We start from the raw sequence: 17,657 nt of genomic DNA on the forward strand, positions 1-17,657 counted from the left end.
CAGATCCAGGGTCTAAGAGTAAACCGAGGCTTGGTGAGGTTAAGTGACTTGCATGTGTATTATAAGTCAGGGTTCTTTTGGCATGTTATAGAAATTCAACTCCAAAGTCACTTAAACAAAAAAGGGAATATACTGGCTCATATAATTGAAACTACCTTCAAACAGAACCGAATCCAGCAGTTCCAATTGTGTTGTTAAATCCTGGCATTGCCAAAGTTACCTCTACAGTATTGTATTCCTCATGTAAATCTGACGACTACCCTATGAGTTAGGAAGTGTTAGTCTGTCCACTTACAGGCAAGGAAACCAAGGCTGTGACCAGTGAATAATTTGCCCCAGCTCCCGACTGTCTGAGCTGGGATTCTACCTCAGGTACCTCTGATTCCAGAGTCTGTGTTATCAGCATTGTGCTTATAATTAGTTATAGCTTTAGTTCATTTAATTGTGTAATTTAACTATTTTAAAAGCAAAATTGTTGCTTGTGGGTCATTATTTTGTTTTACCCTGTGTGAAGCAAAGTGCACTTGAAGCTGGCTTTCTCTTCCCCCATCAGTGACATAGGGCCCCTCTTCCTGTCTTGATCCACCAGTGACCTAGGGTCTCTCACTGCTAGGTAGGAAACTGGAATACTTTAAATCTCAAGCCATAATTATACACATTAATCACATGGAAAACCACAAATAACCTATAACCCAGAGGCGCATCTGAAAAGGCAACTGTACTACTTACAGTGTGACCCAAGTGGGGCGCCTGGGTGGTTGGTTAAGTGTCGACTCTTGGTTTCAGCTTAGGTCATGATCTTGGGGTTGTGGGATCGAGCCCTGCATCGGCTTCTGTGCCCACCGTGGAGTCTGCTTGAAATTCTCTTTCCCTTTCCCTCTGCCTCTCCTGCTCATGCTCTTTCGCTTGCTGTTAAAAAAAAAAAAAAAATCCTTAAATTGTGACCTAAGAAAATGTCACTGCTGAGGGTGTTGCCACTGTAGATAAATGTGTCTCAAAGAAATATAACAGCAGTCCCCTGTCTACACCAGCTGTGTAATTTCCTTGTTTTTCCAGAGAGTGGCTCTTGCCTCAGGCTTTTTCACCTCTCTTCCCTCTCAGCCCAAACCCCACTTCCCCAATACACACACACTGGGCTAGTCCACCTCTATGATGATGTCTTATCAGTGTAGGTCTTTTCCTCCTCTGCTGGTTGATAACTGGTTTGATGATGTTTCTGCTTATTATCTGACCCTTCTTTAGTTCACCACCTACCATTTGATAGTCTCCGCCTTCTGGTCTCATCATGTGACTAGCCCACCAGTAGATTCACGATAAGCTCAGCCTTGCTATCTGGGAAGTGAGTGCTTTCATCTGATAGCAATGAAGTATTTTGTCACTTGATAATGGCTTCCCAGATGACTATAATGTATTGCTTTTTGTATTATCCAGAGTAACAAGTCTCCAAACTTTTTTGATCATTCATTCCTATCAATATATTTTTTGGAAGCAATTCTTAACCAAAGATATGTGTATTTATTTATAAAGTACAAACATATGCTTTCATTTATAACTCAGTCACAATATATGCTTAGGGTGAAAGGTATTGTTAATGACAGTGGATATAAATCCTCATTCAAATAATCTCCCTGATGAATTTGACCTATTTTTTAGAAAATTTGGTTAGACTAGATTGTTATTTTAACTTTGAAATGTGGCTGTCAAAGATCTAGTATTAGAAGTGTTAGTTCTGCGGTGTCTGTTTTCCTGTGGTTTCTTTGCAAAGGACCCTGGTAAAATTGCTTGTCTGTTTTCTACAGGTTAGTTTAATTAAGCCTAGGTAACACCATCAGTAAATCCACTTAGTCGAACCTAGCAGATTGCACTAAGTCACTACCTGTTGACCCGGACTGACTGGGTGGGATTGCCACTGCTCACCCCTGGAATGGGTACTTCCACTTTTCCTTGAGGACATCTCCTATGCTGTTCTAGGTCAGGAGAGGATTGTATGGACTGAGTGCAGGGTCACTTATTCTGTATATAAAATATTAATTGATCTTAATGACTACTTTTCAATTAGAATTAAGCATAAGCAGATGTCCTCATATTCTATTCTTCTGCATTCCAAATGGATTGCCTTGTACTATTCCTGCAACATATACAACCCTGGCTTGCATGGACCTCCTTAGAAAATGTCCAAGGAACAATTTCTCACATAGGCAAGGATGTCCCCATTTTAAAAGACCTGCTCATTTCAGTTACTCAGCCATTTTATAGAAAATGAGTTTTGAAATGAATTCTTTATAGAGATCCATAATTTTCAAGCAAAATCCCCACTCTGCAAAATGTGAAATGTTCTAAGCAACAGCTGTGAGCATTTCAAACATGCACTACTCTTTGACGGTCCAACTGTTGCCAAGGGAAATGGAGTTGGCTTTAAAATCTTCCTTGGTTTTAATTCTGCATTTCCCTCAATCACAGATTGAGCAAAAAAGTTCTCCATGGCTGGGACACTGAGCTTTTCATGAAGACTGGCATATGAAATCGAGATGCAAAAATGTAGTTTCTTGAAGGTAAGGAGAATGGTATTCTAGCCAGTTTTATAAGGCCTAGTGATGAACTTTGCAGGGCAAAAATGAGCACCATCTATACAGTGGCCAATCATCTGAAGTCAGTAGGGGGAAACTGCTTCTAAGAAAGACATCTTTTCCTGTTTCCCATTTGTTCAAAACCGATCTTTTTAAAAAATCTTTCAATGGCACAAAATTTTTTTTTCCCACTCGAGATCCATTTATGGGAGTGTGAATAAGAATTTGCAACACCTGAGTGTTAACACAGACAAGAAATGCATTTTTTTGTTACTCGTACATATGGTACATAGTTTTATTAACTGTGTAGAAAACATGATAAAATGCTGAGGGGGAAAAACTAGACTACAGAACAACATACAAAATTAAGGAAATAAATACAGGAGGGAAGTAGATCAAAATGCTAACGGGTTATCTCTGCGTTGCGGGATTATAAATGTTAAAAAAATTTTTTTTTCGTCTTCCAAGTTTTTAACAACTGGTGATCTGACATTTGTTTTCAGCATTAAGAATTTCTTTCTTCCTCCCCCAAGTCCACCCCAACCCCCCCCCCCAAAGATGTACCTAGCGTGCATTCAAATGGAACGAGAGTCCCAATAACATTATCTGGAATTGCACCGTTTGGGTTTGGGCTCACCAAGTATGTAAACACATCTCTATTTTATTATTTGATCTAGCTAGAGTTGAGTGAATTCTCCATAAACTCTTTCGGATCCAAACTGCCAATTAAAATCTCGCAAACTTCTGCACTCTGGGAACTGGGTTTCCCTGCGCTCTGTGCAGCGGGAAGGCCCATGCAGTCGATCCCGATAAATGATTGCAGAGCACACGGACAGCGTTCCCACCTGCATGAGCTACACCGGGCTCGCAGGAGCTTCAGGGAGCTGATATTCAAAAGAAAGGTTTAGGGAAAAGGAGACGAGGTGAGACAGAATTCGAAGCGATACCCAACCCTTGGCCTAGGCCCAGAGGTTCAGATTTCGGTGCCAGGTCACCCACAAGGTTCATGGGAGAGCGACTGCTGGGGGCTTCACAGCGTGCTGCAAGGGGCCCATTTACACAGTGGCGCACAGGCGCGGGCGGGATATCTTATTTCTTTCTGCGCTTATTTCAGCCCTGGTACCGGTTCTGAGTGGGACTCCTCCAGCCCAGAAGTGCCAGCCTAGCCGCTGAAGGGGGCGAAGCCAAGGCCCAGGGGGCTCCCCCACCCTTAGCCGACCCTTGCCCTTGGAATCCTCTGGCTGAAGACGACCGCCGCCCAGAGAAGCCGCATTGCGTGGAAACCCACCCATCCCATTGATCTATCAGTCGCACCTCCCGGGTTTCAGGAGCTCCTCAAAGGCCTAGCCGCTGCGGTGCTTCCCTACTTCAGGTTACCCACCCGCCTGGCGGAAGCTGCAGCAGCGCGGCCGGAGATCGCGGCTGCATCCGGGTCCTTCTCGTCTCAGCCCAATCCTCGGCCTTGTCTCTTCCCACCCTCCTGTTTCTCCGCCCCCCCGCCGCCAATCCCTGATCGGCTCTCAGTCGAACCTGCTGGCATGGGAGTGAAGGCGGACGCGGGCCAATGAGGCCTCGCTTCCCGTTTGAAGCCTCCAGTGAGTGGGCGCCGGAGGCGGGCGCTGCTGGCCAGAAGGTTCGGTTGCGCGTGTGCCATGGACTCAGCCGCCCGGTGATATTGACAATAGGAGAGAGAAAGGGGCATTGACGGGGACCCACCGCGGGTACCAAAGGGCGGCTCTGGCAGCGGCGGCTCCAGCTCCGGCGGCTCCTCCTCCTTCTCCTTCCTTCTCCTGCTGCCGCTGCGGATCCAGTCTTCCTCCCTCCCTTCCCCCCCTCCCCACGTCGTCGCCGCCGCCGCCGCCGGGTCCGGGGCAACGAGCAGAGGCGCCGCCCGCCGGGTATGTGAGCGAGGAGCCACCGGCGGAGCCGCAACGGGGTCGGTGCCGATTTGATGGGACGGGCCCGCGGGGGAGGATCGTGAGGCTGCCGCCGCCGTCGCCGCCGCCGGAGCGCTGAGGTTCAGGTCCGGCCGTGAGGCCTAGAGGCGCCGCCGCCGCGGAACCGGAGGGACGCCGCGCCGGACAGTCGTCGCCCCGGGCTCCCTGCCGCTGTCCGGACCTCCCCCCGTACGTCCCGGTCCCGCCACCCACCCCCGCTGCGGCCCTCACGCCGGTCTCCCGCCCCTCGAAACCACAGATCATCTTCGGATTCTTCCCCAGAAGCTTCAAGGTAACTTCGTCCCTCCAGCTCCTCGGCTCGCCCGCTTCCCTTCTTCCTCAGGAACCTGCAGGACACCGGCCTCGGGAAGGCCTGGCCGGGGCAGGCTAGGGGTGCGGAGGGGTGGGGTGTGGGAGAGGGAGCGCCCGTCCCACTTGTCTGATTTACCTGCAAATGCTTCTGACGATGCCTCCCATTTACTCTGCCCCCCTCCCCTCCTCTCCCCCCACCTTCCGGCATTGGAGGCATATTCTTGTCCCCCTTTATCCACTGACGGGGGGCGGGGGGAAACCGGGGGGATTGGTGTAGTGAGAAGGATTCTGTTAACAGCTTATCTTCTCCAGGGCTGGGGGCGGGGGGAGGGTGGGAGCAAAGGGAGTATGTCAGCATCCCTGCAGACCAACCCCTTCCCTGTCTTTCTCCTCCACCCCAGCACCCCCATTTGGATTATCCTGAACCTTGGAAATGCCCCGTGCCCGCTGCTTAGACGATGATAAAGCTTTGGGCGTCCTGGTCCAGGGCGAAACCTGTTTCCACGGGCTTTGCACGGACCCACTGCTACTGCAAGTTCAGTTCTGCAGCGCTTTAGGGTTGAGATCCTTGACGTCTATTCTGGGCCGCGGGCAGAAGGGGCAAATGATTTTTTAAAAAAATGCTAGCAACAAATCATCTTTGGAGATGGGAGATGAGGAATAAAGAAGAGACAAAAAGAGTGATGGAGGAGCAGGATTTACCGAAATCTTGCGTTGTTAGGGTTAAATGGAATCTAAATAATTCACATACCACATTGGAAAAGCTGCCCCTAAATTTACAACATACAAATGAGATGTGGAGCTTCTTGCTGATGCAGTTATTGTGAAAAATTTTAACTGATCTTACTTCTTCCATAGTCATTCATAGTTTGCAATTCCATTTTGAATATGTCACATTTTATTTAAGGCTAGACTAGGTAGATTTCTGAAAACTTTTTTTTTTTTTAAGAGAATCAAACAAGACTTCAGAATTCCAAACCTCAAGATCCAGGGTTTTGTTTGTTTTTTGTTTATATTTTTGTTATTTTTTTTTACTTTGTTGGAATCCGGATAATCCAGATAACTTTTTATTCTTGCATGTTCAGGAAGAAACTCCCTTACCTTTTAACTTAGAGGTTAAAAAACACTTAATCTTATGTATTGGAATGACAGGTGAGTAATTGCATTTCAGTATTTCCCCCATATGCATTATTTTCATTCAAGTCTGTCATTTATCTTGCATGGAGCCTCAGTACCATGGAAATGATGGCATCTGTTTAAATTGGAGAATGAAATTGAGCTTAAGTCTTGTTACTTTTAGGAACTGGCCTTCATTTTAATAATTTGGGAGGATTAAAAGAAATCTCACAGGACTGTTCTATCAGTTTGATGGAATGAAAGTTACTATCTGATGATGAACTTAAAGGGAACTCAACTTGGTTGTCTAAGTAGGGTGTGAATTTATGTTTTCATTTCAACTTTGGTGCACGATTTCATCATAATTTTGTTTATTAAGCTTTAATAACTTAAGATGGCTTCATTCAAAAAGAAGACTTCTTTGAAATGCTTTTAATTATGTCTTTTTTGTGTTCTGTTTAAAGTAATCTAACCTGTCCTCATTTGTGGTGTGGTATAGTTTATCATAGCTAACACAGCACATTGCCTTAAAAGTCATGCCTAGTTTCATTAGTTGTAAATTTCACCTTGCTGTGCTACGTTGGTGTAGATTCTTGAAGTACGATAAGGGTTTTAACTCCAGAGCCCATTTATAATATTAAATATCTTGGGAAAATGTATTGATGGAAGTTTTCCAGTGGCAGAATAGCTCCAAAATTACTTCAGGAATCTCAAGAGGAGAAGAGCTGTGCAGTTAGAAAATGAGTAGATGCCTTAGAAGACTTCGTCAAGTGTCAGTGAACATATTTAATGCTTGTCAGAGTGGGAGCAGCCCATGCATTAGAACTACAAGATTGCTTATATGGTACTTAAATTCCTTCTGTTTATCATCAAATTTTCATGTTTCCCCATTGAACGTACAATTTTTCTTAATTGATTTTATTTGTTTTCTTCATCACATACTCCAATTTTCATGCATATTGTATATGGGAATTTTAGAATTTGTATAATTCACGTGTATGCTTCCACCTTGGGAATATGTTTATGATACCTCTTTCTCTTCAGTAGGGATATGTCCTCAGCACCAACTACTCCTCCATCAGTGGATAAAGTAGACGGATTTTCTCGGAAGTCCGTCAGAAAAGCCAGACAGAAGAGGTCGCAAAGTTCCTCACAGTTTAGGTCTCAAGGCAAGCCTATTGAGTTAACACCTCTGCCGCTGCTAAAAGGTAAGGCTCATGACCAGGTGATGGATTCCTTTCCAGTTGATCTTTTCATATCTATATATATAATTTCCTTTTTGGAGAATTTCATATTTGTTAAAGTTCTGTGTTGCAAATTGAAGGGATGGGAGATTTCAGACATGTTGAAATTACTGCTGTGTGGGCATATATACCCACTTTCCTTCTTAAAGGACTCAATTTAATATAAATATCTGTGGACAAATGAAAAGAAACCTGTTATCAGGAACATCTTTCACATTGATAAAGAGACAAACTGAATGCCAGAGAAGCTTTAAGATGCCTAGGTTTGTGTTTTTCATTTTTTCTTCCGTTGACAGATATACATCATATGTGATAACAGCTACAAATGGTAGAGTTTTAGTCACAGGAAGTAGACCTAGGAGAGGAGATGGTACCATTAACTTACATATAGAAAATGATGTTTGAAAAAATTCATTTTTAAAAATCAAGAAAAAATTGCGTTTTCAGATAATATATGTAGAAGACATGATGATCATACTTAATACTACTTTTCTCTTTTCTTTGGAATGAATCAAGGGCAAGTTTTTCCTATGAGATTTGCTTTTTCTAAATTAGACCTTTCAACTTTTGTTTGGGTATTATGTGGATACTTCTGTTCCTTTTAATTTTCATTTGTTTGCTTTATGTTTATGAACAGACATGGTTGAAATACATCAAAATGTACCATTTATAGCATGGAAACTATCAGAATCTGCCTTTGAAAGTAGATTTTATCTGCTGAACACTTAAGAGTGAAGAGAAAGGGGACGTGAACAAAACAGTGCACTTTTCGTAGCTCAGAGGAAATCAGAAAACCTCATTCGTTAATGAGCATTTACTTCTATAACAGTTTGTGAAATTAGAAGGTATTATAAGAAAAACTGGAGTTCGACTAGAAAAGACCCTCAAAATTTAGCCTAGGATATTTCAGGCTTCTATTTTTCCCCATGTGAACTTTTTTTTTTTTAAGATTTTATTTATTTATTTGACAGAGACATAGCGAGAGAGGGAACACAACCAGGGGGAGTGGGAGAGGGAGAAGCAGGCTTCCCGCTGAGCAGGGAGCTCGATGCGGGGCTCGATCCCAGGACCCTGGGATCATGACCTGAGCTGAAGGCAGACGCTTAACGACTGAGCCACCTAGACACCCCTGAACTTTTTTTTCTAGAGAGTTAGAGTCATAAATGAGTTTCTGAGGTTTATACTTGAAATTGGTGGAAACTAAATGAATTCTGATTACTATAAAGATAATATTTCTACTAGTTAGTAAAGATGAGCTCTTATGAGTTTGTGGGGGAGAAAAGTTTAGCTAAAGGTTTTGCTAGTGAAAATGAAAAAGTCTTTAGAGGCTTTAGGAGAAAAATGAAGGAAAAACTCTAGGGATAAAGCCAGTCATGCTTGAAATACAAAGTTGAGAGGCGTATGGATTCTTTAGTAACTTTTTAAATTGGAACTAGACGTATAATAGCTATTAGCATGTTTTTCTGGCAAAGGACTTTTTGAGGAAGCCAATTAAACTTTTTTAGGTTTAGAAAGAATTTTAAACTTTATTATTGTTATATTCATTTCTTGGGGTTCAGGTAAACATTTAAATTAGAGCTGAACTGACCACTCATTGGTTTTGTGGGTAGTGAAGAGGCATGGGTGAGAAGAATTTGGTATTATTTTAAGATTTTGTTGTTCCTTATCTCATTTTTATTTTTATCGTGGTAAAATATACCTAACAGGTGACCTTTTTAACTATTTTTAAGTGTGCGTTAAGTGTGACATTTAGTACATTTACATTGTTGTGCATCCATCACCACCGTCCATCTTCAGAACTTCTTCATCTCCCCCAGCTGAAACTGTATCCATTAAACACTAACTCTCCATTCTTCCCTTCCCTTAGCCCCTTGGTAAGTAATCACCATTCTACTTTCTGTCTTGTTGAATTTGACTACTCTAGGTCTTTCTGTGACTGGATTATTTCCTTAGCATAATGTCAAGGTTCATCCATGTTGTAGCGTGTGTTAGAATTTCCTTCCTTTTAGGCCTGAATAATATTCTGCTTTGTGTATGTACCAGATATTATTTGTCCATCTGTCAGTGAACACTTGGGTCATTTCCACCTTTTGGTCATTGTGAATGCTGCTATGAACATGGCTGTACAAGTATGTCTTTGAGCCCCTGCTTTCACTTCTTTTGGGTACATGCCCAGAAGTGCAATTGCTAGATCATATATTTAATTTTTTGACGAATTGCCAGACTGTTTTCCACAGCAGCTGTACCATTTTACATTCTTACCATCAATGCACAAGGGTTCCAATTTCTCCACATCCTCACTAACACTTGTTATTTTTTGTTTTTTTGATAATAGCCATCATAATGTGTGTGAAGTGATATTTCATTGTGGTTTTGATTTGCATTTCCCTTATGACTAATGAATGATGTTGAGCATCTTTTCATGTGCTTACTGGCTATTTGTATATCCTTTTCTCATTTTTTAAGTGAAGTCTGATAATACTGAAAAATTTCCAAAACTCTGCTCTCCAGGAATATGATTTTTGTGAACTTGTGTATTTTGCCAGTGTGGGAGAATTGGAGAGTAACAGGACCATGTAGTACTAGATATATCCACAGCTTAATTCCAGACAGACTGAAAGTGATTCTTGTGTAGTAAGCATGTTTTGGGAAAATACTCTGGAAAGCATTCCATAAATTAGATTTCCCTATCTATAGAATAACAAAGTACAGTCAGATGTAGGTTTTGGAAATGTTTATTTGCTCTTGATTTTTATAGAGAATATAAAGTTTGTTAAATGACACTTGTTTTTCTTACAACGGATTGAATTTTGTGTGTTGTCTTCTCACTAACTTTAGGAAGTAATTTATGGAATATAAAGAAAATATAGGAGGAATTTCTTTATTTTTTACCATTTCCTTAGGAGAAACCAGAATAAATTATGTGTGCATGCCAAAGGATAGTTATTGATGTAATTTTCTGTAGTATTGCTTTGACCAAATTGCAAGGTTTGAGTTAATTTTATTTGGCAGTATAATATAAATGGCAGTTGAATTTTGTGGGTTGCATTAAAGAATAAAGTAAAATTCATGTCCTTAAGATCTGTAATTTTAGGGGAGTTTGAAAATGGAAATTATATAATTTTGTAACTCATCTTTTTAATATATAATTTTTGAAAATTGAAACATTGAGTATTCATTAATGATCACTTGTTTTGTGTGTATGCGTTAGCAGAATGTTTATGTGCATCATAATTGACTGACTTAAATGTAATATGGCCATTTGCATTCTATTTATTATTATTTTTAAAGACTTTATTTGAGAGAGAGAGGGAATACAGAGGGAGAGAGAGGGAGAAAGAGAGAGAGAGAGAGAGAGAAAGAGAAGCAGACTCCCTGCTGAGCAGAGAGCCCAGTGGGGGTCTCAATCCCAGGACCCTGGGACCCAAACTGAAGGCAGACTGAAGGCAGACTGAAGGCAGACAGACGCTCAATCACCTGAGCCACCCAGGCGCCCCTGCCATTAGCATTTTAAAAGTCTGTTCACATGCAGAACTTAAAGTGAAAGGAAGGTTTCATCTTTTTTGCCTCTTTTCTCATAGGTGGGGTTTTGAAATTTATACCAACGATGTTACTTTCTACAGAAAGCACTGCCAGCATGTTGTTCTGTGCACCTAGCTGGCTTGCCCTCAGCTACTTATAATAGAAATAGAGACATTTGAATTTTCTCCATCTTTATATACTTCTGAAAATGTTTCCAGAGAATCCTCAAGTTTTTGAGCTTGAAGGACTTTTACTCAAGGGAAATTTAGTAAAGGTGTGAGTGCTTTATGTGAAGACGTGGATGCTTTCCTTGTGCCTGCATGGCGTGACACAAAGCAAGCCTTGACAGTTATCTGTCTCAATAAGGACAGTTAAACTAAACCCTTAGGGAATAGATGCACACGGATTTATCCTCCTTGTCATCATAGTAATAATAAGTAGTAGTAGTCGTAGTAGTACTACCAGGTTCGGTGATTAGTTCTCTCCCCACCCCATCCTCCCTTGCCCTGTTTTCCTTCTTTCTTTGGCTTTAAAAGCTTATGTAAGTTTAGATTTGAGTGAAGTGTTTTTGAAAAGTACCACCCCTTTGAAGATGGGATTATAATGAGAGTGCGTCATTATTTCTAGCCTCATAATTCATTATGTTTTTGAGGCATTTTGCTAATAATTCGGACATTCAGTATTAAACATTCCAAAAACTGTGATGACTGGAGGTACTCTTCAGCAGAAACTCTGCCCCTTGGTGTTAAAACTTTTAGATCAGTAACAGTGTATTTCTATAAATTCCTTCTTTAATGAAAACTTTTTTTTTTTTTTTAAGCTCTAGGCTTGTGATTCAGCTTATATTTTTATTTTTTAGGGTGACAGTTTGTGAGGATTTTAAAAATCCCAATTTAAAACTAGTGTTGATGCTTTTCTAATTTGTGGATGGGATCATTCTTTTTCATTCATATCTGCTTTGTGTAGTGTGTAAAGAAGGAATATGCAGAAGTAATTCCCAGTTTTTATAATGAGTTAGTGCCCTAAGGTGGATTTATAATGACATTAGTTTCTTAATGAATAATGTCCTTTATTTTAGTGTTTACATTTTCCTTGTACTGTACAGTGTCATATGGGGGAAAGCACATGGGCTTGTTGCTTGCAAGACTCCTGGCTTACTCACTAGTTGTGTTGTCTGGGCCAAGTACATTAACTCCCGAGAGCCTTGGTTTTCTTGACTATCAAATGGGGATGATAATAATAGTCAATAGATGTGGCAGTGCCATATTCAATAAATACCAGCTACTGTTTAACTGGGATTTTAGAAGTTAAAATATGAATAATGTGGGATTATTATTTCACTTTATATTTTTTCAGCAAAAAATTGAAATTGGAAATTTCTCAAAAAACTATGAAACAAGACCATAGTTTTGTAGGGATGAATCTTTTTCAACCAAAAAAATGGAAGAAACAGTTTGCAAATGTATTGAATTTAGTAGACTGGTTATTTTAAACACCTTTATTTGGAGATCTTCACCGAATATGTTGGTATCCTGCTACGTTTTTTAGTGTATTGTTCTTTTTTAATTTATTAATTTTTGAATAGATAATGTAGTTATATAGTTCAGATCTCAAAAAATACAAAAGGATGTATAGTGAAAAATCTTCCTGACTTGGTTCTCCTACTTGCTCTTCTCAGAAGCAACCAGTCATGATATTTTTCTGTAGAAGATAAAGACATTCTTAAACCCTTCATTGAATTTAAAATGCATTTTGCAGCCTGAAATTATATGCACATTTTGTATGTGTATATCCATTTTTTAAATGGGAGAATTACATAGTATTTTTCAGATTCTCAAACTGGTTGTTTGAATCAAAAAAGGTTAAGAACCATTGGTCTAGGTTGTACCTTAGATTAATGATGCATGTTCTTTTGACAACTAAATTGTCATGTGAGTGTGTGTGTGGTTTTAAGAAATAATCCTAAATTTTCCTTCTGAACTAGAAGAATATCTATAAGTTAATAGGTGTTAACACTCAGCTTTGCAGCCTTTGTGACAATTTGGCAATATTTTTCTTTTTGGGAAGAAATTATAAGATCTTGCACAAAACCAAATGTCAGTTGCACTGTTTTCATGTGTGAAAGATTATACTTAGTTGTAGTGAGAAGGTCTTTCATTTACTTCTGGGGGAAATATTTTTTCTTTATATATCCTAATAGTTTATAGCATAGAGAAAATTCCCATACAGAGTTGTATGTGGGCCAAAAGATACTGAGAGTAAGCATACCGATTTATTAATCATTTAAAAGTAGGATAGCAACTTGTGTTCATATCCCATTTCATCTGAGTATAATTACAGCTTAGTTCTTAACCTTGGGTTCACGGATTTCTGGTTGGGGATAGGATATGGGCATTGTGGATGGGCTTTCAGGTTCTAAGACCCTCCCAAAATTATATGTAAAGTTTCTGTGAGTGGGCATTTTTTTTGGAGAACAGAGTTCACTGCTTAACTCAGATTCTAGAACATTTTGCCCTACCATTCTTGCTCTTTCCCCATAGTTAAGAGCTTTTGGGTTAGACCAAAAGATTGGGAATTGTATTCTTATTTTCTGAGTATCATGTTAGCTGTATATACAGATGCATTGGACACTTAACAGTAAACATGGTAAGCTATAAACAGAATTCATCATAATGTGGGTCTCTCCAGGATATGACTCAGCCCAGGTATAAAATATTGAGGTGTCAAATGAATCTTTTCATAAGACGAGGTATCCTTTTCTACCCAGAACTTTCTTCCCCTGACTTAGAGTCATTCTTCAAGTTTCATCTAACCACGGGACTTTCTTAGGAACTGTCTCTCCTGACTTTTAAAAATAGTCTTCTTTGAAGTTCCTATAAGTCTGCCGTTTCTTGCATTGTATTTATAATCTGAAATTATTTTCTCTTTGTTAGTTCACTTGTGTGTTGTCTCTTTCTCCTGCCCCTTTAGAATATAATTTTCAGTGTAGAAATATTGTTTCTCTACCTCTAAGGCTTAGATCAGTGCCTAGTACATAGTTGGCATTCAATAAATATTTGTTAGTTAATTAACATTGTTAGTTGGCATCTAAATTATTAGTAATAATAGTATAGGCATTTATTTTTTCTTCCTAAGTACTAAAAATTTTTCCCCCAAAATCCAGGTCATGCAAGTTTTAATTTATAATTTACACAAAGTTATAAACTTGTTTAATGAAGACTTCTTAAAGAATCAAATTGCTGAGTGTTCACTTAAAATCCTGAGTGAGGCCTTATGCTTTGGTAATTCCTAATGTCTCAGGTTAAGAACAGAAGTATCTTGTGGAGAGAGGATGGAGTGGATTTTATGTATGACATACTAAGAGTGATTCCTTTTGCTTAGGGGACTCATCACTTGGCATTTTGCAGCAGATGTTAAATACAGTGGAACACTTTTTTTCTGCTTATGTTTGAGGACTGAATTGTGGGCTAATCAAATCACTGGACTTTCTTTACATAGTTTAAGAGGGAATAGCATATCTGAATATTATAATGGGCTTTCAGAGCAGGGTTTTATGGTTAAATTTTCTCATCTTTAAAACTTCTGTTTTATAATAATGTTAGCTCTTAATATTAATTAGATTTTGTAGTGCTTGCAGAAGAGTAAAGTTTCTAGATATTTCTAAAAGTCTGGGTAAGGTAGTTCTTTGGTTTGTTTGCAAATGATGGCATAACATCCTTTTTTCTACTTAAAAGTACTTTTTTACCCTTTGTATTTGCAGATTTTCTGAAAACAAATATGGGATCTTATTTTTATGTTATAGTAGAATTAAACATATGATGAACATATTGATTGGACAATATAATATTCTGTTATTATATTTTTGCCTAATATGTAACAATAAATGCCCAATATATGTAACATATGTTATCTAAGTGAGGCAGGTGGCCTCCCTGAGGTAAGAATGGAGGCCCTGGGGTTGCACACCCCTAGGTTTGAATTTTGAGGCTAATCATACCCTGTGTGACTTCTAAGCAATGTTATCTTTTATCTCCCAATTGGGAGAGTATTAGAACGCACCTCATATAGTCGGATAAAGTGCCATAAAGCAAATAAAACATTTATCTCAGTGTTGGATACATAGTAGGGGTTGAAGAATATTAATTGTTATAATTGCAGGAAAAACTATAATAGAAAAATGCTTACCTGTGTTTTTCAGTTGATTTCTATTCTCTTAATACTTTACATGGCTTATTTCCATTTAAGGAAGAAAAATATGGAGTATGTAGACCTGTGCGAATCAGAGTTTTAAAGCCAGAAGGAGAACTAGTTCTTACGGAACAGTCTCTGCATTACTGTTTAGTTAACATCAGCTTCAGACTGGCTTCTTATTTCAGGAATAAGAACATAAAGTGGCTAATGTAATTATTTCCAAGGGAAATTCCATTCGTGAAGGGTTACCAGGTAAAATTATTGTTTGATAAACTTATTTTGGATGTCATCTTCTCGGATAGGATCTCTAATCTTTTGTTGTTGTTGCTTACTCATATCAGTAAAAATAACATATTTGTTTATACATTGTATACATGTGCTGTTATACAAATACAATGCACATTAAGAAAATGCACAAATGTAGAAAGTTAAAAAAGATAATATTGAAATATAAAATGTATAGATGATCTAATATTATATAAAATGTATAGATGATCTAATACTTAATTTTGGTACCTCCTTTTCCTTTACCCAGCCCCCAAACACATGCACTGGCCCTGAGCACATCTTTGTTTTGAGATTTTGCTTGGAAGAGAGAACCTCTTCAGCTTTAGAGCCTTATTTTGTAGCATTTTGTTTTAAGCCAGAGAGATGTGAAGAATGGAATGAGAAAACTTCTCTTTACATTCTTGAGGTTTTTGTCCAGGTTTTTAAATTTGTTGTACCTTAAAGAAACAAAATCTGAATTGAAGATTTTGCCAGTTTAAGAAGTAGCATAGATGATTCTTTGTTGACAGCTCTCATCTTGCTGTTGCTGGGTGGGTTTCAGAGGGCCCTTGACTCTTGAAATTCCAGGCAGTATTTTGTATCTCTGGGCAGAGATTGGCATTTTTCTGGACAAAGGGTTCAGAGCTTTCATCAGATTCTCAAAGGAGTTTCCCTGAAGGCTAGGAGCTACTACTTTGGGTGGCGGGCATCGGTTTCCTCACTTGAGGAGAGAATTTCTCATACAGTTCCCTTCTGTAGAAGGGAGATCTCTTGACAAAAAACTTCTGCATGTCTCTCCTGACTTTTAGTTCTTTTTGATACCAAACAGAATTTTTTTTTTTTTGGTGGGCACCAAAGCAGCGTTTATTGAGTAATTGCAAAGTGATAGTACAAAGCTCCTGAGGAGGGAGGGGACCCGAGAGGGTTCCCCCAAATAGAATTTTTAAAAGGTGTTTGAAGATAGAAGTTATTACATGACCCCAGTGTGGTTGTTTGGAACTTTTTGATCAGTATCATTTGAAAAATTAAGCTGAGTAAATACTACCAATGGTAAACTTGAATGTACCTGTAAAAAAGCATTTATTCTGGAAAAGCTGGGACCTGGAAGAAGCCAGGAGGAGAAACTCAAGTTATCTTTGCTGGTAAAGAAATAGTTTAGCATCCAACGAAGAAGAAGAGAAGCAGTGTCTGTAGGTTCCACTGTGTACCAGGTGATGTACTACATGGTGTCACATTGAGGCTTCCCAACAGAACCAAGAACAAGGGATGTTTGTTGTTAACGGAGGCTTTATAACTTGCTCATCCCTTCAGAGAGAGCCAGGATGGGGGACCCCAGGCCTGTCTGGTTCCAAAGCCATTGCCTTCTCTATCTTGCTCATGCTGTACTAGGTTGATTTACCAAGTGAACCGTTTTACTACGTCTTGCAAGAACCTTGAAAATTGTGAGGAGACTGAAGTGATGAGAAGAGAAGTGGAGAAGAGAAGAGGACTAGCAGCCAGGCCGGTAGCAGCACTGTGGGTGGTGGGTGGTGATGGAAAGAGTCATGGAAGAACAGCAGGCCTCAGAGTTGGCTCTTTAGAAAGGCTAGGCATGCTGCCAAGAGTCAGGCAGGAAGGGTAGCCAGTACTTGATAATGGCAAAAGTGTGTGTGTTGGGGGGGGGCGACAGGGGGGGTGAAGGGGAAGATGCCACTCTGGATCCTGTGGGACTCAGGCTGTCATGATAAAGTCACATCAGTCATGGAATGGTTTGGGTTTGGTAAACTGGTAGCATTGTGGCCGTGGGGTTCTTTGCCATTCATCTTTACATCTTTGGGAACTAGCTTAAGTAGGAAAGAGTGTGGGCTCAGGTCTAGGTGATAATCTGGCTTTGTGAACTGAGCTTAGTTGTTTAACACCTTTGGAGCTTTAATTTCTACTTTCGTAAAATGGGACTCACAATTCCCAAGGTGGTTGTGAGGAGTGAGATGATGTAGGTAGGTTGCCTAGTGTATGGTTGGTTGTGTAATAAATATTCCTTCCCTTATCTTTCTGTTTGTCATCGATCTTTCTTTGAGTCGCTCCTAAGAACCTAGATCTTGTTTCAGATCTTGTGAGGGAAGAGATCTGGCAAAAGTTCATCCATTTATGTAGGCATCATGAAGAACTTTTACCTTATAATGATGTTACATTTTAATTTAATTAATTCCTGGTTGCTAGTGCTTGGAACACTGTTCACAGTAAAGTGTTAAAACATTAAAAAACATGGAGAAAATTGGGAGTTGGCAGCATTTCAGGAAAAGTATATTTTCTAATAAGGATAGAGGCTTTGGAATTAGCCTTTTACTGGAGTGCCTCAAGAAGACAATATCTGGAAATGGAAGGAGATACCTCCTTTGCCATTTGTTATAAGGAATTCAGAGTGAGTTCAGGCTCCTGAGGAGCTAGCTATCTTATATTAATAGTTTGGAAATCATAGCAAAAAACACTTTTCTTTTTGAATGAATATTTTGAAATCAAGG

At 39.7% G+C, this 17,657-nt stretch overlaps 1 protein-coding gene across 2 annotated transcripts in view; it reads left to right on the forward strand.

Moving 5' to 3' along the window:
• The first annotated feature begins 4,665 nt into the window (after positions 1–4,665).
• PPP2R5E (protein phosphatase 2 regulatory subunit B'epsilon) overlaps positions 4,666–17,657 on the forward strand; it is a 147,998-nt gene continuing 135,006 nt past the window's right edge. The window contains exons 1-2 of one of the 2 annotated variants that reach the window (XM_027570005.2): positions 4,666–4,796; positions 6,977–7,140. In XM_027570005.2, coding sequence (XP_027425806.1) covers positions 6,984–7,140 — 157 coding nt within the window. In that variant the 5' untranslated portion in view covers positions 4,666–4,796; positions 6,977–6,983. The remainder of the gene's footprint in view (positions 4,797–6,976; positions 7,141–17,657) is intronic. The other variant, XM_027570007.2, reaches the window with a different exon arrangement.

Source organism: Zalophus californianus, chromosome 6 (genome assembly GCF_009762305.2).
Source record: "Zalophus californianus isolate mZalCal1 chromosome 6, mZalCal1.pri.v2, whole genome shotgun sequence".
NCBI lineage: Eukaryota > Metazoa > Chordata > Mammalia > Carnivora > Otariidae > Zalophus > Zalophus californianus.